Source organism: Gigantopelta aegis, chromosome 11, assembly GCF_016097555.1.
Source record: "Gigantopelta aegis isolate Gae_Host chromosome 11, Gae_host_genome, whole genome shotgun sequence".
Taxonomy (NCBI): Eukaryota; Metazoa; Mollusca; class Gastropoda; order Neomphalida; family Peltospiridae; genus Gigantopelta; species Gigantopelta aegis.
In genome coordinates this window covers 24,952-46,366 of record NC_054709.1, presented here as the reverse complement: position 1 = coordinate 46,366, position 21,415 = coordinate 24,952, and the positions used below count along the sequence as shown (strand labels likewise).

The 21,415-nt window shown below is 38.3% G+C and overlaps 1 protein-coding gene across 1 annotated transcript in view; it reads right to left on the bottom strand.

Moving 5' to 3' along the window:
* Nucleotides 1-397: 397 nt before the first annotated feature.
* Nucleotides 398-21,415, bottom strand: part of LOC121385644 (unconventional myosin-Ia-like) — a 32,985-nt gene continuing 11,967 nt past the window's right edge. The window contains exons 2-8 of the mRNA XM_041516402.1: nt 19,838-19,909; nt 14,950-15,057; nt 11,688-11,807; nt 4,666-4,780; nt 2,017-2,161; nt 1,032-1,128; nt 398-648 (exon numbers count right to left, since the gene is read on the bottom strand). Of these exons, the coding sequence (XP_041372336.1) occupies nt 481-648; nt 1,032-1,128; nt 2,017-2,161; nt 4,666-4,780; nt 11,688-11,807; nt 14,950-15,057; nt 19,838-19,909 (825 nt within the window). The 3' untranslated portion in view covers nt 398-480. The remainder of the gene's footprint in view (nt 649-1,031; nt 1,129-2,016; nt 2,162-4,665; nt 4,781-11,687; nt 11,808-14,949; nt 15,058-19,837; nt 19,910-21,415) is intronic.

The window sequence follows — 21,415 nt, the reverse complement described above, 5'->3', positions numbered from 1 at the left end:
TGTGAGACTGAATATCAATAATGAGAGGTTGAATGTCAATAGTGTGAAACTGAATTTCAGTAATGTGAGAATGAATGTCAGTAGTGTGAGACTGAATATCAGTAATGAGAGATTAAATATCAGTAATGTGAGATTGAATGTCAGTAATGTGAGATTGAATATCAGTAATGTGAGACTGAATATCAGTAATGACAGATTGAATGTCAGTTGTGTGAGACTGAATATGAGTAATGTGAAATTGAATATCAGTAGTGCCAGACTGAATACCAGTAATGTGAAATTTAATGTCAGTAATATGAAATTAAATATCAGTAATGTCAGACTAAATACCAGTAATGTGAGATTGACTGTCAGTAATGTCAGATTGAATGTTACAAAATGTGATATTGACTATCTCTCTAATGCGAGACTGAGTGTCATTAACACAGTTAACGTCCTAACACTATGGATGAGGGTTTTGGTTGCAGTCACTCTCTCCTCTTAGTGTTGGTGTGATCCATTATTTCTTTCCATAGTCATATACAAATATCTACCGTAAATCATGGGAAATTCATCTTTCACTTCCACTGCATTGTTCTTGGCCGTGTTGAACTTGATGTTGGTAATGTGTAGAATGGATGCCAGTATTGCCTTCACGTTGCCTATTTCCTGAAAGATATATATATATATATTGCATGTTAGTAGATTGTATAATATCGAAGGTTCGTATACCCTTGATGCTGCATGCCCATCCTAGACATATTTTGTAACTGCCCTTGTATCATTTTCAGATAAATAATAAAATCAACAAATCTCTCTCTCTCTCTCTCTCTCTCTCTCTCTCTCTCTCTCTCTCTCTCTCTCTCTCTCTCTCTCTCTCTCTCTCTCTCTCTCTCTCTCTCTATATGTGTGTGTGTTTGTGTCTTTATTTTGTCATTTCTTTGCAACACACTTCTCAATGTTTAAACTTAGTCAAATAAGCTAGTCTAGCTTGTGCAGTTTTACCGCAGGGGGAAACCCTGATATTAAACTGGTGTAGTGTAAACACGAACCTCTTCTGACAAGCCTATCATCTGCATGACCTGTAGTTGCTGTTTGAAATCCCGGACAAGTTCTTCCTTCCTCTTGGGATATGGCTTAGGTGCAATTCTAAAACAAAGAGTAAAGGTTAAAGGTTTGTGCTTGTTTAACGGCACCACTAGAGCACAATTATTTATTAATTATAGGCTATTGGATAGCAAACAAAAAATAAGTTTGTTTTGTTTAACGACACCACTAGAGCATATTTATATTTTAATCATAGGCTATTGTATTGCAAACATTTATCATGTTTTACATATAATTTTAGAGAGGAAACCCACTACATTTTTTCATTAGTAGTTTGACACCCATTAGCCGATGTATTTTTCATGCTGTCTTTAAACGTGCATTCATGCAGGGTTCTTTTGTGTGAGTGTGTATTTTTGTTGTTGTGTTTTTTGTTATGTGTTTGTTTTTTGTTGTTGTTGTTTGTTGTTTGTTTGGGTTTTTTGTGTTTTTTTTTTTTTTTTGGGGGGGGGGGTGATGTTGGTTTTTTGTTGTTGTTTTTTGTTAGTTTGTTTGTTTTGTTTTGGGGTGGTCTGTCTGTCTGTTTTTGTTTTGGGTTTTTTTTCTTCGTTTTTTTTTTTTTTGTACTTTGTTTTTTGTTGTTTTTGTTATTTTGTTTATGTATTTCATTTGTTTATTTGATTTGAGATGTTACTGTTTGTTTCTGTTTTGTTGTTGCTGTTGTTGTTTGTTGGGTAGGTTTGTTTTATGGGGGTCGGAGGGGCATTTTTTATTTTTTTTATTTGGGGATTTGGGGTTTGGAAGGGTTTTTTTTTTTTTTTTTTTTTTTTTTTTTTTTTTTTTTTTACTTTTGCTGTGTTGTTTTGTTAAGCAGTTTTTCCGTTTTTGTTTGTGGGTTGTTTTGTTTTTGTTGTGTTTGTTTGTTTGTTTGTTTTTTGTGGAGGGGGAGTTGGGAGGCAGGGGTGTTTTGTTTTGTTTGTTCTGTTTCACCCGAAATTGGCTGAATCCAGTTTGAAGTCTTTCTTTTCGTTCTCGTCCAGGCCAGCGAGAAATGAGTAAAAGACGTGGAAATTTGCCTCGCCCTCTGAATGCGACACCACTCTCGACTTCTCAAGCATGTAGTCTCTGATGGTGGCTGTAAAAGAGTCAGTCCACAAGATCACCTGCTTACCTGCGCAGTTCACATTAAAGGGACAGACCCTAGTTTTTAAACACTGATGCATATTTTTCACCATTAAAGCCGTTTATGATCACAGAAATGAAATATTACTTATATTTTATTGTTTAGATAATCCATTTCCATAGAACCAAAGTGTTTCTGGTCATCATGATGTTTCTAATATCACAAAATGCAGTTTTCATATTTTTAAAAACGCACATGCGTCTGAGAATTAGCGGGTATAGATTCAAGTTTTAGTCTAGTTGTTAAAGGGACATACCCTAGTTTTTAAACACAAAGGTATATTCTTTACTATTAGAGCCGTTTATTATCACTGAAATCATACTATACTTAGATTTTATTGTTTAGATTATCCATATCCGTACATTCGAAGTGTGTTTGGTGATCCTGGTGTTCACTATATCACAAAATGCATTTATCATTTTTTATAAAGCACGTGCGTCTGAGAAGTAACAGTTGTTATGGAGTCGAGTTTTAGTCTAATTTTAGATGGTATTTTACCATTTTAAAGTCACAGACTCGTGGTCCACTCAAATGTAACTTTATCCAAATGCGTTACTGGTTTGTAGATTAACTCAACTTAGTGTTAATTTTCACGGTCTGTCCCTTTACCTAAACTTAGTGTTAATTTTCACGGGTTGAATCTAGGGTCTGCCCCTTTAACTAAACTTAGTGTTAATTTTCACGGGTTGAATCTAGGGTCTGTCCCTTTAACTAAACTTAGTGTTAATTTTCACGGGCTGAATCTAGGGTCTGCCCCTTTAACTAAACTTAGTGTTAATTTTCACGGGCTGAAACTAGGGTCTGTCCCTTTAACTAAACTTAGTGTTAATATTCACGGGCTGAAACTTGGGTCTGTCCCTTTATCTAAACTTAGTGTTAATATTCACGGGTTGAAACTAGGGTCTGTCCCTTTAACTAAACTTAGTGTTAATATTCACGGGTTGAAACTAGGGTCTGTCCCTTTAACTAAACTTAGTGTTAATTTTCACGGGTTGAAACTAGGATCTGTCCCTTTAACTAAACTTAGTGTTAATTTTCACGGGTTCAAACTAGGGTCTGTCCCTTTAACTAAACTTAGCGTTAATTTTCACGGGTTCAAACTAGGATCTGTCCCTTTAAGGATGTTTTCTGGTTTTAACGTCACAGACTCTTGTTTCACTCTGTTGTAACTTTATCCAAGTATCTTACAGGTTTCCAGATTAAATAAACTTAATGTCCATTTTTACGAGTTCAAACTACGATCTGCGCCTTTAAGCACAATGTGTTATGTCTTATTTAGTTTTATCTATAAATTTTTGAAGGATCAGAGACAAATAATTAGCCTTTTGTAGATTTGTTTTTTCTCAGGAATTTTTATATGCCCTTATTTTTGACACTGTAATACCTCATACCTCTAAAGTTCATGTATCCATAAATAAGGATCGTTGAGTCAAAGTATATAGTAACAGTATAGTGTAAGTTAAACCTTCAATTTTTTGTTTGTTTAACGACACCACCAGAGCACATTGATTAATTAATCATCGGAAACTGGATGTCAAATATTTGGTAATTCTGACTCGTAGTCATCAGAGGAAACCCGCTACATTGTTCCCACTGAAGCAAGGGATCTTCTATATGCACTTTCCCACATACAGAAAAGAACATACCACGGCCTTTGACCAGTTGTGGTGCACTGCTTGGAACGAGAAAAACCATTCAGCTGAATGGAGATGGTTCGATCCTGCCACGCAAAAACTCAAGCGAGCACTCAACCGCCTGAGCTAAATTCAGTGCCTAAACCTTAAAGAGGCGGTTTCCTGCTCCTAACTACCAGACACCTTTTTAAAGAGTATATATATTGATATATACATGTGTATATAAATTTATTACATACCTATTCAATTTTACTATAGTGATAAAGGCCTTTTAAAACCGTGTAATAAATTTATTCTGTATCGCAGATATGTGCAATCTGGACCGGAACTTTTAAATCGGCAATCCCTTTTTCTTTTTACTGCAGTTAGTGCCTTTTATTTACTTACGTCATATATGATTTACAACTGACGTCATATCGTATTTGAAACATTACACAAGGCTGCCGCAGAGTGTGATTCTTAGCGTTTAGTAAATCCATGAAAGGAGTTTTGATCGAAGATTTAACAAAGTGTTGTTATGATGTTAAATTAAAAACCGTTTTTGTAAAACATAAAAGAAGGTATGTAATAAATACAGAACTTCACATACGTTGTTTTCGCTTCCTATATATTGCATTCGTTTATTTTGCGAAAGAACATACCACGAGACCGCTACGCGGTCTTGTGGTATATATTCTTCCGCAAAATAAACTCGTGCAATAAATAGGAAGCGAAAACAACGTATGCGAAGTTCTGTATATTTATTGCTTACAAATGCTGTACTTGTGGGAATCATTTTAACAAAGACAGTAACTAGGGACTGTCCCTTTAACGAATTCTTACCATCAGTAATTTGAAACTTGTCGTCAAAGCCGATCTCCAGGTACTTGGCGAATCTGCTGGAGTTGTCGTTGTGGACAGTCTTGGCGTTTCCGAACGCCTCCAGCAAGGGGTTAACCTGTATAACAGGAGAGGAAAGGAATGTTTAACGACCGGCCTCGCTGGTGTCGTGGTTAAGCCATCGGACATAAGGCTGAAAGATACATGGTTCGCAGCCCGATACCGGCTTCCACCCTAGAGCGAGCTTTAATAACCTGATTGGTATGTAGGTGTACGAACACTACACCCTCTTCTCCCTCACTAAGCACTAACCATTAACAACTAACAACTAACCCACTGTCCTGGACACACAGCCCAGATTGCTGAGGTGTGTGCCCAGGACAACTAGCGTGATATTTACTTGGATATAAGCAGGAAAATAAGTTAAAATGAGATGAAATGAAATATTTAAGACACCCCAGCACATTTCACACTGCGGTTATTTCGTTAATGTTAAAATTAGTTTTTGCTTAACGACACTATCGATGTATTAATCATCGCCTGGTGGTTGTCAAACACTTGGTAATTTTTGTTTTTAAATATATAAAAACAACTGTGACGGTACATGCTCTTAATTTGTTTTCGCCTGTGGCGATATTAATTGTTTTAGAAGGCCGTGTGCAGTTTCATTGCACATAAGCCCAGATGGGCAACTTGTTACGTAATACTTCTGCGCGACGGTCCTAGATCGGTACGCCTAATACACACCCAGAGCAGGTGTAGAGGCCATGTGGCTAGTAGTTACGTAATATCTCCGGTAGTGCTGTTTATGGCCAGGGGATTGGTCGCGGATTGGCGACAGCCAGACTGACGATCAGAGAGAAATATACCGACTCTGGGAGAGGTGGAATATCAGATGATAAGATTCGGTGCCGCGATTTACCCCCAGGCGATATTTCGATGTATAATAAATAGCGAGTGTTTTAGAGTTATGGGGAGAAGCAAAAAAGGACGGCTACCAGGGAACGTAGTCCGTTTGCACTTTGGTAAATATTTTATTTCTGCTCATTTGTATAACCTTGATGTGATTGATGTGACTTTAAATATTTTAATACTGTATTATACCAATATTCTTTAGACAGTGTCTTCGGTCATCTGACGAAGTAAATCGTAGACTTTTGTTCTAACATTATACGAGTATTTGGTAATATAAAGCTTAGCCAGTCATCCTAGAAGACCTAGGTAAACTGTAGGTTATTGTCTTTATTGTGATAGGTACCAGTATTAATTCTGTGTTACAAGGTTACTGAATGAGTAGTTAAGGGTTAATTAAAAATTAACCAGTTAGGAATAGTGTTGTAATTCCTTTATTAATTAAGTTCTCCTGGCAGCGTTTCTCAATTATCACACGTTACTGAACGAGTAGTAAGGGTTAATTAAAAATTAACCAGTTAGGAATAGAGTGGTAATTCCTTTATTAATTAACTTCTCCTAGAAGCGTTTCTCAATTATCACACGTGTGGGTGTTGTGTCACGGTGAAGTGATTCGCATATTGTGTAACCTAGACACCTAGAGATTAACTAATTAAGTGATCAGTTCTGGGTTGTTATTATTGTTGTTATTAATTAACTACTACGGCTGTACATTTGTCAGCGTAGATTAATACAGATTCCAAAGTGTATTGTGTTTTTGTTGTGTTTTCAAGTGAACTAAACGTGCTATAATAATATATACTTTATATAAGATCGTATCTCTGATCTACCTAGAGACGAGCCACAGCGGGTATATACCGCCTGTTACAGAGAGATCTAATAGATATACAGTTAGGAGAGATATTTGGACAATCGTGTTTTATTCAGTTACGGGTATTATAGAATCCCCGTGACAGGAGTAGAAAATTGGGGCGCTCGTCCCGGATCTGAAACGGGACATGCATATTTAAAAAAAGTATTGTTTGTAAATGGGGGCTTTATAAATTATTTTTACAAATAACCAGAAGTAGCACGTTGTTCACTAGAAAATTAATTAATAATAAGTGCGTCATATCTAAACATGGATAAGAATTTGCTGGATAGGCCTACGCTCAGTGTAGTGGAGATTAAGCGAGCACGTAAGGCCGAGTTAGTTGAAATCGCGGGTGAGCGAGAAATTGATTTAACATCAGCTAAAACCTTAGGAGATATAAGGAAAATTATTATCCAGGCAGTTTTTGGTGATAGTCCTGTTATGGAAGACAGTGAGATTGTTCCAGAGATAGAGATAAATGAGTTAAGTGTGGAACAACAATTAGCTTTTAAAAAACTTGAGTACGAAAGAGAAGAACGTGCACTAGATAGAGAGAGAGATAGAGACGATAGAGAGAGAGATGGGGAAGATAGAGAGAAGGATAGAGAAGAGAGAGATAGAGAGATAGGGATAGAGAATCCCAGTTAGCAAAATTAAAAGTGGAACACGAGTTAAAGTTGAATACTGAAGAAGTTAGACGTGAGGCAGGAAATGGTTTTACCATGTCGGAGGCTTATAGATCAGTGCCTGTATTTGATGACCAGGAGGTAGATATGTTCTTTCAACTGTTTGAACGGGTCGCTAAGTAGCTAAATTGGCCGCAGTCTAAGTGGACATTGTTAGCCGTGTCTAAGTTTAAGGGGAAGGCTAGTGTAGCTTATAATTCAATGCGTGATGAGCGAGCAAGTCAGTACGACCTAGTTAAGGCGGCAGTGTTGAGGGCGTATGAATTACGACCTGAGGATTATCGTTTACGGTATAGCGAGTTGAGAAAAACGCAGGGTCAGTCTTATAGTGAGTGTGTGGCTAAGAAGGCAGGGATGTTTGATAAATGGATGGTGTCTCATCAGATAGAGTCATATACCGAGTTACGGGAGTTGTTGATCTTACAGGACATTAAAAATGGATTACCAGTTAGCTTACGTATTCATTTAGAGGATCGTGATGTCAAAAAGATAGAGGAGGCAGGCATAGTGGCAGATGATTACGTGTTAATACACAAAGCTCAGGCAGTACAGGGTAGCTCTTTACAACAGGGTGATAAGAAGAAATTTCAGCCAGGTTTTCCCCGGGAAAGTAACTATCGGGGAGAGTCATCTAGTTGGTCAGCTAGTCAGGCAAGGAATGCACCTGGTGGGCAAAGTAAGGATAGACCTGCATTATCAGCCAATGCACGAACTTTTCGTCCACATTGCAGTTACTGTAAAAAGGATAACCATCTTATCGGGGACTGTTTTAAAAGGAAACGCGATAATGCGCAAGTGGTCGGTTTAGTGAGGTCAGCTCCGTTAGCGAGAGAGTTAATGGTTAGTCCCATGGCAGAGAAAGTAAACCCGTATGTGTCCACTGGTATGGTTTGTGATGTGAAACAAGAGTTGTGTCCTAAGGCAATATCAATCTATAGAGATACCGGGTGTAGTCAGAGTCTGATAACGCAAAAGTGTTTAGCTGGTATTGAAAATTCAGACATAGGACATAGTTTGGCTTTAAGCTCGGTTACTGGAGAAAAAATGGTTGTCCGGTTACATAAGGTTTTCTTGTGTTCGAAGTTTGTGACGGGACCAGTCGTTATGGGTGTTGTGAAGGACTTGCCTGTTGAAAACATAGGAGTTTTGTTGGGTAATGATTTGACTAGTCAGTGTTGTCAGCCGACATGTGACCAATTGTTAATTAAAGACAGCCCTTTACCAGTAGAAGAGAGTGAGGTTGATGAGATTAGATATCCTGCGTGTGTAAAGACTAGGGCTATGGCCAGTAGGTTAGCACAAGACGCAGATGATATTTGTGATTTGTCTGATACGTGTGTGAGCCATGAAATTGGAGTGGATGAGGTTATCAGTAAAATGGTAGATAAGTCAACTGAGGAATTAAATGTGGTGGAACCTGTTGATCTCCCGCAGAGGGTAATTGAACCAGTTGTGTTTGATAGAGGGGATTTACCTTGTAATAGACAAGAGTTAGTACTAGAGCAGGGGGCTGATCCAAATTTGTTGGCAGCTCGCACTACCTTGTTAACTGTGGACAAGGGAGTATTAATGAATAAGAGAGTTAGAGATAGAAAGGATAGGAAGCAACTGAGCCAAGCTCAGAGCAAAATAAAATCAGTGGTTGATAGGAAGGCTAAGAGTTGGGAATTTAAACCAGGGGATAAAGTGCTGCTGTACCTTCCCATTAAACGGGGTTCATTACAGAACAGGTATTTCGGTCCCTATGTTGTGCACAAACGGGTTAATGAGACAGGGTATGTGATAAACACTCCTGATAGGGTTAGGAAAAGTAGGTATTGTCACATCAATTTGCTAAAAGGTTATTTTGACAGACTGCCGATAGTTCCAGAGAGACCGGTCCAAATTGAGAGTCACTCAATTTCCTGTGATGACGTCAAGACTGTAGAGGTCAAGTTGGCCAACGGCCAGATTCTAGCAGACTTGAACCCCCAGCGAGCAAAGTTGACTACGTTGAAACAAGACAATGTTTCCATTTGTCAGAACCTTCCAACGGTTACCAACACCTTAAGCCAGGATATACGCTTGGAACCCAACGCTACCCCGATCCGACAGCATGCCTATCGGAGAAAACCTGGAAAACGTGCGCCACTGAAAAAGAAGGAAACGAAGTCCCAGTGGTGAGATGAATGCGAGAAGTCATTCAACCGTCTCAAGCAGAGGCGCTACTCGTCTCCCGTGATGGCAGCACCAGACTACCGAATGCCGTTCAAGCTAGCTGTGGGTGCCAGTGACGTGGGTGCTGGAGCTGTGCTGTTCCAAGAAGACGAAGACGGACTGGACCATCCTAATGAAAGCCTCCAACCAGAGAGTTTTGAGATGGAGTCTTCCTCTGCAAGAATACCCAATTACCATTGGACATATCAAGGGCACATCCAATGTAATCGCTGATGCCCTGTCCCGAAGTTGAACGTTATGATAATGTGTTGACATTCTTGATTTCTGTTTTGTTTATATATATTTTATTTGTATACCAGGGACTCAGAGACTCAGTGTGATTACTGGTAGTCACCTTATTATTACATGTGTTATAAATGCCCGTATGCGTCGGTTAACGCACCTTTTATTTTAATGTAGTATATTTCCCTATTCCTAGAGTAGAGGAAATATCCTTTTTGAGGTGGGGGTGTGTGACGGTACATGCTCTTAATTTCTTTTCGCCTGTGGCGATATTAATTGTTTTAGAAGGCCGTGTGCAGTTCATTGCACTTAGCCAGGTGGGCAACTTGTTACGTAATACTTCTGCGCGACAGTCCTCGATCGGTACGCCTAATACACACCCAGAGCAGGTGTGGAGGCCATGTGGCCAGTAGTTACGTAATACCTCCGGTAGTGCGTTTATGGCCGTGGGATTGGTCGCGAATTGGCGACAGCCAAGTCTGACGATCAGAGAGAAAAATACCGCTCTGGGAGAGGTGGAATATCAGATGATAAGATTCGGTGCCGCGATTTACCCCCAGGCGATCTTTCGATTTATAATAAATAGCTAGTGTTTTAGAGTTATGGGGAGAACGAAAAAAGGACGGCTCCCAGGGAACGTAGTCCGTTTGACTTTGGTAAATATTTTTATTCTGCTCTGTTGTATAACCTTGATGTGATTGATGTGACTTTAAATATTTTAATACTGTATTATACCAATATTCTTTAGACAGTGTCTTCGGTCATCTGACGAAGTAAATCGTAGACTTTTTGTTCTAACATTATACGAGTATTTGGTAATATAAAGCTTAGCCAGTCATCCTAGAAGACCTAGGTAAACTGTAGGTTATTGTCTTTATTGTGATAGGTACCAGTATTAATTCTGTGTTACAAGGTTACTGAATGAGTAGTTAAGGGTTAATTAAAAATTAACCAGTTAGGAATAGTGTTGTAATTCCTTTATTAATTAAGTTCTCCTGGCAGCGTTTCTCAATTATCACACGTTACTGAACGAGTAGTAAGGGTTAATTAAAAATTAACCAGTTAGGAATAGAGTGGTAATTCCTTTATTAATTAACTTCTCCTAGAAGCGTTTCTCAATTATCACACGTGTGGGTGTTGTGTCACTGTGAAGTGATTCGCATTTTGTGTAACTAGACACCTAGAGATTAACTAATTAAGTGATCAGTTCTGGGTTGTTATTATTGTTGTTATTAATTAACTACTGCGGCTGTACATTTGTCAGCGTAGGTTAATACAGATTCCAAAGTGTATTGTGTTTTGTTGTGTTTTCTAGTGAACTAAACGTGCTATAATAATATATACTTGTATAGATCGTATCTCTGATATACCTAGAGACGAGCCACAGCGGGTATATACCGCCTGTTACAGAGAGATCTAATAGATATACAGTTAGGAGAGATATTTGGATAATCGTGTTTTATTCAGTTACGGGTATTATAGAATCCCCGTGACAACAACTGAACAAATAAAGGATTACAGAAAAGACTGACAGAACAGAACGACTGCAACCAATATCGTCATGCACATGCTTGAAATGGAAATGGACACAGCCATTCTCTAGGAATCAGCTCGGAATATAATTCAGTTTAAATATGCCCCTTATTTCGGTATAAAATATACCCACCTTTTCTGTTCAATCTATGCTTTTAAAAAAGCCGCATAGCTGCGTCAATTCTGGAACTTTGGTTTCGCCAGAGACAGACGTTTTATTATTTTTTGGAGGGGGGGGGGGGGGGGGGGATCACAGTGGACGCAATCTATTTAGTTAAAATCCTATAGAAACAGAAAATGAAGGACGAGATGAATCGAGGAGAGCTGCTGATTGGTCTATTCAACACTGCTGACAGAAAAAAAGAGTAAGAATTTCAGTCAATTTCAACCCCTGATAATAATTAATGCTGATTGTTAAAATATATAATTAGTTGTGATTGTTGAAATATATAATTAGTTGTTATTGTTAAAATATAAAATTAGTACTGACTGTTGAACGATAAAATTTAAAAAGATGGTAAAGCGATATAATTAGTACTGAATGTTAAAATATATAATTCGTACTGAACACTTAACCACTGGGCTACGTCCCGTAAACTGACCTCAATGATTTCTCTGGCCAAGTCAGGTGAATTGCTGCCACATATCGATATCAGGTGTTTCACCATCAGCTTCGTGTTCTCTGTTTTTCCCGATCCTGACTCTCCAGTGACCAACACCACCTGAAAGAAAAAGAGGAAAGCTGATCTTGACTGTATGAGGACTGCCACTGTATAGTGCACACCAGTAGCTGGTCTTGACAGTATGAGGACTGCCACTGTATAGTGCACACCAGTAGCTGATCTTGACTGTATGAGGACAGCCTCTGTATAGTGCACACCAGTAGCTGATCTTGATTGTATGAGGACTGCCACTGTATAGTGCACACCAGTAGCTGATCTTGACTGTATGAGGACTGCCTCTGTATAGTGCGCACCAGTAGCTGATCTTGACAGTATGAGGACTGCCACTGTATAGTGCACACCAGTAGCTGATCTTGACTGTATGAGGACTGCCACTGTATAGTGCAAACCAGTAGCTGATCTTGACAGTATGAGGACTGCCACTGTATAGTGCACACCAGTAGCTGATTTTGACTGTATAAGGACTGCCACATTAAACCGGGAACCAAAGCTCATATTGACTGCATGACGACGGCAGTTTAATAGCACGCACCAATAGCTGATGAGGACTGCCACTTCGTAACGCACACTAATCGCTGATCTTGCATACATCAGGACTGCCACTTTGTAGCACGCACCAATAGCTGATAAGGACTGCCACTTCGTAACGCACACTAATCGCTGATCTTGCATACATCAGGACTGCCACTTTGTAGCACCAATAGCTGATCTTGAGTTGTGAGGACTGCCACTTTGTAGCACATACCAATAGTTGATTTTGCTTGTATGAGGACTGCCAGTTTATAGCGCACACCAATAGTTGATCTTGTCTATACGAGGACTGACACTTTATAGCGTGCAACAATAGCTGGTTTTAACTGATTGTATGAGGACTACCATTTTATAGAGCGCACGAATAGCTGATTTTGCATGTATTAAATACATTTGTCCTACATAAAATACCAGTGGCTGTATATTAACTATGTTTTAGTGATAATATTACATATTAAATACATTTGTCCTACATAAAATACCAGTGGCTGTATATTAACTATGTTTTCGTCCGTAACCCCAACGACTCACTTCACAAAATATTTCCCGGATCCTGCATGTTGCCTCCCAGCCGCAGTTGTCAACAGCTCTGTTTATTGTCGTCTAACTTCTCTAGGTTGTCGTCCGGTACCTGCTTTTGTCGCCTAGTGTGTAATGCAAGGATTAGACTACCAACTGTCACGACGGATTTGGCCAACTCGCCGATCTCTCGAATTCTACGACTGTCCAATTGCTAGTCTGAGCTTTCTTACAACTCAATTCTCCTAAGGCTGATTAGTTATTAATCTGAGCGCACCCGTCCTAAGTTGGGAGAAATTATAACGCAACAGTCGAATTTGCAAACTCGGTCGGAACAGTTGGTATTCTGACCCTAATCTCTATTTGGCGTTTCCCAGTAACATGTTTGCTGTCGACCCGTCTCGGTTTGTGGTGTTACCGTCCTGATATTATTTTATTAATTTTGAGATACCGTAAAACACGATTTTATGTAAAATAATATATATATATATATATATATATATATATATATATATATATATATATATATATATATATATATATATACTTAATTCCAAAAGAAACGCGAATACGTAGATTGGAGGTTTTGAGTGCACTCATTGAAATACGTCCCAAAGTTCTTAAAATAATCGTTTCTATGAAAAACTTAAACAATTCGTAAAGATGAGATTTCATGTTATTGACATGTTAAAAATCGAGGTCGCATTGTCATTTGAAATGTCAAGGCCATGGCGCTTCTTCAATGGCGTCACATGCCACTCAAACATGTCCACTAATAGCGGGTGTGTCCGCCATTGCTGGCCATGACCGCCGCACACCTCCTACCCATGGAGAGGAAGAGGTTCCTGATGAAGGCCCTGGGCACGTTGTTGTAGGTGTCCACGACGGCCTGGCGGAGCTGCTGCTGTGTCACCACGGGAGCAGGGCGTTGGTTCATCATGCGCTGAACCTCGTCCCACAAGTGCTCGATGGGGTTCAGATCCGGGCTTAAAGCTGGCCAGTCCATTGTGATGATGTTGTGCTGTGCCAGGAATGCCTGGGTGGCCCGTGCCGTGTGTGGCCTGGCGTTGTCGTGCTGGTAAACCATCTGACGGTGACCCGCGAAAAAAGGCACCACCACAGGCGTGAGCACTTCGTCGATGTAGCGCTGTGCTGTGACGCCCCTGCCGCGTCCTCGGCCGTTGTTGTCGAAGATGACAGGTTGTACACGACGTCCCCAGGATATGGCACCCCACAGCATGACGGAAGGCCCTCCCCAACGGTCCCTCTCCATAACACACGCATCTGTGAAGCGCTCACCTCGACGCCTCCACACCCTCATACGACCGTCGGCCCTATCTAAGCAGTAGCGGCTTTCGTCGGAGAAGACGATGTTCTGCCACTGTCGGTTCCGCCACTGTCGATGCAGAACAGCCCAGTTGTGTCGTGCAAGGCGGTGTCGCTGTGTGAGACGTTGTCCAATGTACGGTCGACGACAGTTCAGATGGATGGCGATCAGACGACGTCGTACCGTGGTGTAGGAAACGGGGCGGTTGTGGGTTCCCACTGTCTGCCGGGCTGTTGTGGTGGCTGGTACGAACCGATCACGCATGTGAGTTCGGACCATGTAACGGTCCTGGCGCTGTGACGTCACTCTGGGACGGCCGCTACGTGGACGGTCGACGACGTTGTTGTTGTGTAGAAATCGGTCTATGAGACGGTAGATTGTCGAGACATGGACACCGAAAGCACGTGCAACCTGCCTGGCATCCATTCCGGCCTCCAAATTCCCCAAAGCTCTATGTCTGGAATCAGCGTTAAGTCGTGGCATCGTTGTATCGCTACTCGTAAAATGAGTTGAACATTGCTGTCTGGCGTTTCTTTTATACCCAGGCCTGGTAGTGTTTCACGTGCAATTCGCATCTTTCATGATCCACCCGTTTTGCATTCCAGATCGATTTTGGTCGTCAATTTCAGCACGTGCGTGACGTCACACTGTACTCGTTTTTTTCATGCGTTATGTGGAATTGGATACGCTGACAAGATGGCTATTGGTCAACTTAATCGATTTGTACATAGTTTATTCAAATGTGGGTTTTTTAATATTTTAAAATTTTCGCGTTTCTTTTGGAGTTAAGTATATATATCTTACTTGATTTTTCTCCGTCTCCCGCAGTCGTTTATAAGCTTTTGTAGTGATGGCGAAAATGTGTGGATCATCTTTAGAAGTCAGAGTCTTCCAGTCGTACTTCTTGTGATACTAAAACAAATTCAATACAGTGGAATCGTTAATATTTTGGTATTAATGCTTGACACACACCTACCAATTAACACCGACTTCAGGGTCGCGTCGACGTTAATCGGTAGGTGGGTGTAGGGCAAAGACGCGAGGACTGTCGCGTTTATGCTAATATCTAGTTTTTGCCCCGATTAGATTGTCCCATCTTTGGACTGCACACGCCTACCGATTAACGCCGACTTGACTGTCGTATCGGCGTTAATCGGCAGGTGGGTGTAGGGCAAAGACGTGAGGACTGTCGCGTTTATGCTAATATCTAGTTTTTGCCCCGATTAGATTGTCCCATCTTTGGACTGCACACGCCTACCGATTAACGCCGACTTGACTGTCGTATCGGCGTTAACCAAGACAAAACAGAACACGAATTGTATTCTCATAAACTGCACCGAGTGCAGTATGGAAAAAATAGAAACAAAATAACTTACAAAGTGTTTTCTGTAGTGCTAATGGACATAATATTTAATAAGTAATATTAGCCCGGAAGACTGACCCTCTTAATGACACTTTGCAAATATTTACATAGTTTACACAAAAGTGATTTTTTTGTTGTAGAAAATAACTGGTAAGAAGTAATTGCACTTGCTCTGTTGGTATAGTAACTAAGTATACACTTATTTCTCTCAGTAAATAAAGACGTGAATTTAAAAATATAATGGAACTCATCACCAACATCATTGTTGCACAAGTGACATATTCTCTTTTCTCTCTCAATATTAAACTATCTACCGGTTTCAATAGGAAGTCTGACATTACCAGTTCTAAACTGACAAAGAAGTCTAGCATTTTTTTCTAATTTAAATTCATGCTTGAACATTCTGTAGTTAATACCTTTTGATGAGGCACATTTATCACTATTCCATTTTTGTAAGTACTGGTCACATAGTAGTCGTTTAACTGCATGTTTTAAACACAAAACATCCACCTGTGTGCATGAATATATATTACATAAACCATATTCATCTAATATACGTTTTATAAAGGATAACCAAGTACATGGTATAGCATTAACGTTATGGTTATATGATGCCAACATGTATAATATACCAGACAATTTAGATTTTCCACTATTAACAACATTTTCCCAGTATGTAATCATTCTAACTTTAACACTAATAGACAGTGGGTATCTACCTAATTCACCATAAATCATAAAGCTTGGTGTCGACTTATTAACACATAACATATATTTGCAGAACTTGAGGTGTAATCATTCAATGATATCTAAATTACTGAAGCCCCATATTTCACATCCATATGATAATATAGGTTTTACAATCCTGTCGAACAGGTCTAATTGACAATCGATTGATAAATTGAACTGTCTGCATTTTTGTAATACAGCAAACATAGACTTTGAGGCTTGATTGATTGAATCTTTCTTAGCATTTGTGAATGACCCAGATTTACACAACATAAGCCCAATTTACGATTTCTAAGTTTTTATTATTATACGTAAATTGATTTTTGTTTTGTTTTTAAGTTGCTTCTTAAAAAAACAAAATTTTAGTCTTGGTTGCATTAACTTTAAGTTTCCATGTTTCACAATCGGTAGGTGTGTGCAGGCCAAAGGCTCGACAGTCGGGGCTAATCTCCAGTATCGCCCCAATAGACCTCTTTCACATTCCACTGCGCATGTGCCCGTTGCGAGGTAACTCGAGGATGCAAACCGCGGACTCACGCGAGATCTCGCAAAAATAAACCTGTGGACAAGTTGGGGGGCATAGACAATGGGAGACCACGCAATAGAATGTGAATATCTCCATGCTTAATTATTCTATCAGTAGGGAACCCGAAAATTCTGTCGATATCCAACAAGACTTATTGGAGACATTTGTGAATTATTGCTTATCACGAAATAAAAAATATTTGGTTGTTAACGCCCGACAAACCATCGGTTTGGATTCGTACGCAATAAATATCGGATATGGGTTGACATAATATTAATGTGTGCGTGCTTGTATGTATGCAGATATTTATTGTATTTAACATGATTTAAATATTTATAAAGCATTATACAGATAAATACATTCAGGATTCTAATCGGAATTTCTTTTCACCAAGTTATTTAAAATTTTGTTCGGTATTTGGAATAAAATTAAATGATACATATAAAATTTGAGCTATGGTATTATAAAACATTAGAATCAGGCCCGTAGGATCGATATCTGGAATTGGGAGAGGGAAGGGGGCACAATCTGTAGTAGAGGGACACAGTCTAGTTGGTGGTGTGGGGGGGGGGGGGGGGTATAAAAGTGGGGTGATAGTCCTCCCCCACCCCCCACCCCACCCCCCACCCCCCACACCCATCCCGACTTCTCGGTTCCTACCAACCTGAGAATGGTCAGAAATGTAACTGTATTGCATATACAGCTATTTAAATTCGAAGCAAGATTATTTAACTTAAGAAACATGTAAGTTTAATTTATAACAGATTAGACTAGCTTGATAATATGGCTACAAACTCAGGATGGTCTCTTTATTATAAACTCATAAGAGTTTATTATGCGCAGTAATAAAGGTACCTCGTTTGAATGTTTGAAGCAAACATATTAAGTACCATGCCTCGGACGATGGACAATCAACAAAAGTAAACAGGACAAGCCTGAATTAAAACCGAAATAATTAAAACGGTGAATGAAAAAGAAGAAATAGGGCCTAATAAATAAATAAATATTTTTAAAACTTTGTAAATACCAAATATTTCAGTCGAAGTTGTTGTATATGACTAATATAAATGATGGTGAAGTGAAAATAAAGAAAGAATCAAACAAAGAAAATAAATTGAATAATATATAAATAAATTAATAAATAATTAATTAAATAAATAAATACATGTAAATAATAAAAAAGTAACCTTCGAAAATACCAGATATTTCAAAGTTGTATATGTCTGATATAAGTGATAGTGAAAAGTAAATAAAAGAAAGAAAGAAAGAAATATAATAAAATAAATAAATAAAATAAGATAAATATAATAATAAATAAGGTCACGGCGCTACACACACACACACGCACGCACGCACGCACGCACACAAATATATGTTTTAAAACTTCGTAAATATCAGATATTCTTTCAAGTGAAGTTGTATGTATCTGATATAAATGATAGTGAAAATAAAATAAAATAAAATAAAATAAAATAAATAAATACATAAATAAATAATTTGTGTATAGACATGTAACATTGATTAGTAGTTGTACGACTGTCTTTCTTTAATGAAACGATAAGGGGGAAGTAGAGCTGTGATAAAGGTCTATGTGAATTAGGGTTTTTTGTTGTTTTTTAGGGGGAAGGGGAGGCATATTTTATTAAATTTTAAATACTGATACATGTAAAGAATTAAAAATCACTGGAAATCCGAGTGAATATTTAGCTATAATTCTAATTGTTAAAAGTAGCAAATACATTCCACTAAAGTTAATTGTATTGTATGAATCTTTTAATTTTGCGTTGTTAAAAAACCCTTGATAGACGGCTCCAGAGCCTTCGTCTAAGTTAATGTTTCACTGCTTTTGGCCTTAAACCATTCCGATGTAAACTTTAATAGACCGTTTTAGCAGCCATTTTACCATCTTATACGAAATATGTCGCGTCGGCCTGTAGATATGCATTTTCAGACAATTGCCGACAGGCAAGTTGACGTTAATCGGTAGGTATGTGCCAAGCATTAAATGCATGCTATTATATGTTACATTTTTGGCAGTATATTTTCAGTCCGCAGTTCAAACTACTAGTAGCAACAGTTTAAATTTGTTAGAAACGAAAACTAGCAAAACAATAAATATAAACATGTGTACTCTTTTACTTGGTAATCCAAACGAAGGTTTGCTACTGAATCTTTTACTTGTAATAATTAAACACATTATATACGGCTGCTAAAATGAAGTCAAATGTTGATGAAGTTGTTACTAGAAAACATTTTGTACAGAAATATCGAATAAAATTAAGACAGCTTCACAAATAAATGGGGTATTTTACAATTATACTATCGAGTATTATATTAAATTAATTTTATAGGGTTTTTTGTTATTACAAAATAAAGAAAAGAAATATAGACCCTAGAAACCTTTCCTTTGTTCTGTTATAACTGACTATTTACTTCTGACTAAAGTGTGTATCATTCGTGAATGTTTAGTTGCTTCATTATAATTGCATAAAGGTTTGTATAAAACAATCTATATTAACAATGTTACCAATTATACTCAAGCCACGTGCATATAAATCAAATATAAATGTGGCAATTATTTGTCATGGAATAAACTCTTTAAAAAAAAGAAGTTTAAATTCAAATTTGAAAAGCAGTGTATTGAATTTACAACTGAATTTACAATTTAAACCAAACAGTATTTATTTTACAGTCTCTAGTTTACCAATCATATCATAATATAGGGCAGTACATATGAACTATTTGCGAGTGTGCGTTTGTGTATGTGTGTGTGGGTGGGTGTTTCTATGTATGTGTGTGTGTGTGTGCGTGCGTGCGTGCGTGTGTGTATGTGTGTGCGTGTGCGTGCGTGCGTGTGTGTGTGTGTGTGGTTTGTGTGTGCTGTGCGTGTTGAAATTTACATATTGGTTTCCATAAAATATTTAACGACACAGACCGACAGATGCCAATTTTCTTGATCTGTCGCCGATTAGCTGTTTTGGTGCAGAACTGCTGTAATTGTATTTCAGTCTGCATCTCTCGGCAACGTGTCTAGATGTTATGGAACCAATGCTTAATAGAACACGTATTAGTACCTCGTTTGTGTATATTGGCAGGTCTTTGAACGGGTTCACTGACAGGAGAATATCATGGCCGCCGCCGCTCGTCTGGAAGAGATGAAGTAAACATACACATAAAATAACGAAGCACGTAATAATGTACATTAAAATTTGTTTTGTTTAACGACACCACTAGAGCACATTGATTAATTAACCATCGGTTATTGGATGTCAAACATCTGGTAATTCTGAAATATAGTCTTAGAGAGGAAACCCGTTACATTTGTTTCCATTAGTAACAAGGGTTCTTTTATATTCACCATCCAATAGACATGATAGCACATACTACGACCTTTGATATGCCAGTCGAGATTCACTGGCTGGAACGAGAAATACAGCCCAGTGGTCGTATACCGACCACGCATCAAGCGAGCACTTTACCATAGCACTACTGTTGTTAAAGGGACATTCCTGAGTTTGATGCAATTTTTAAGATGTTATCGACAAACAGAGACTTTATAAGATTGTAATTACATATCAAATATATCTTTCTGCATAAAATATTAGTGGCTGTATATTTGCGAAAATTATTTGAAGACAAAATTCAGTTTGGGCTTCTTACAAATATTGTGATGACCAGAAACACACTGAATATACAGACACTGATATTCAAAACAAGAAAATATATTTAATATGTAAGTTTAATCGTAGAAATATTTTATTAGTCGGAAGCATGTTACAATGCAGCAAAATCAGGAATGTCCCCTTATGAAAATAGCCTTTGAATCTACAGTTAGTGAGCAAAGAACAGTTTCTAGAACACTGTCTAAAAAGTTAAAATTACAATACCTACTTGGTCTGTGAGAGTTTGGGTTGGGGTTCATATGAACGTAAAGAAGTAATGGATGAATGAATGAATGAATGAATGGATGAATAAATGAATGTTTAACGACACTCCATCACGAAAAATACATCGGCTATTGGGCGTCAAACTATGGTAATGTAAAGAATCATGCATTAAAGAGATAAAATTAGTAAAGTCATTATGGTAAACGAACTTTTAAGAAAAAACTAATACATTCAACAAAATCAAATAAACCATAAAACAAATTATCTAATTATAGTAAATTAAAATTAAACATCAAAGTAATTGATTAATTGATCAATTATTAAATAAATGTATATATTTCCAAGCGTCTAATTTCAGATAAATTAAAGAGATATATTAATGCTTCTAACTTTATGTAATAATTAAAACAATATATTTTGTTGAACGACACCACTAGAGCACAATGATTTATTAATCATCGGCTACTGGATTACCAAATGATTGACATATAAGTTTAAAGAGGAAACCCGCTACATTTTTCCATTAGAAGCAAGCGAGCTTTTATATGCACCATCCCTCAAACAGGATATCACATACCACGGCCTTTGTTATACCAGTCATGGTGCACTGGCTCGAACGAGAAATAGCCCAATGGGTCCATCGTCGCGGATCGATCCCATACCGACCCCGCATCAAGTGAACGCTTTACCATTGGGATACGTCCCCCGCCTCTAATTTTAAATGAATCAGAAATGGATGGTGAGGATTGATTTATCATCATATCA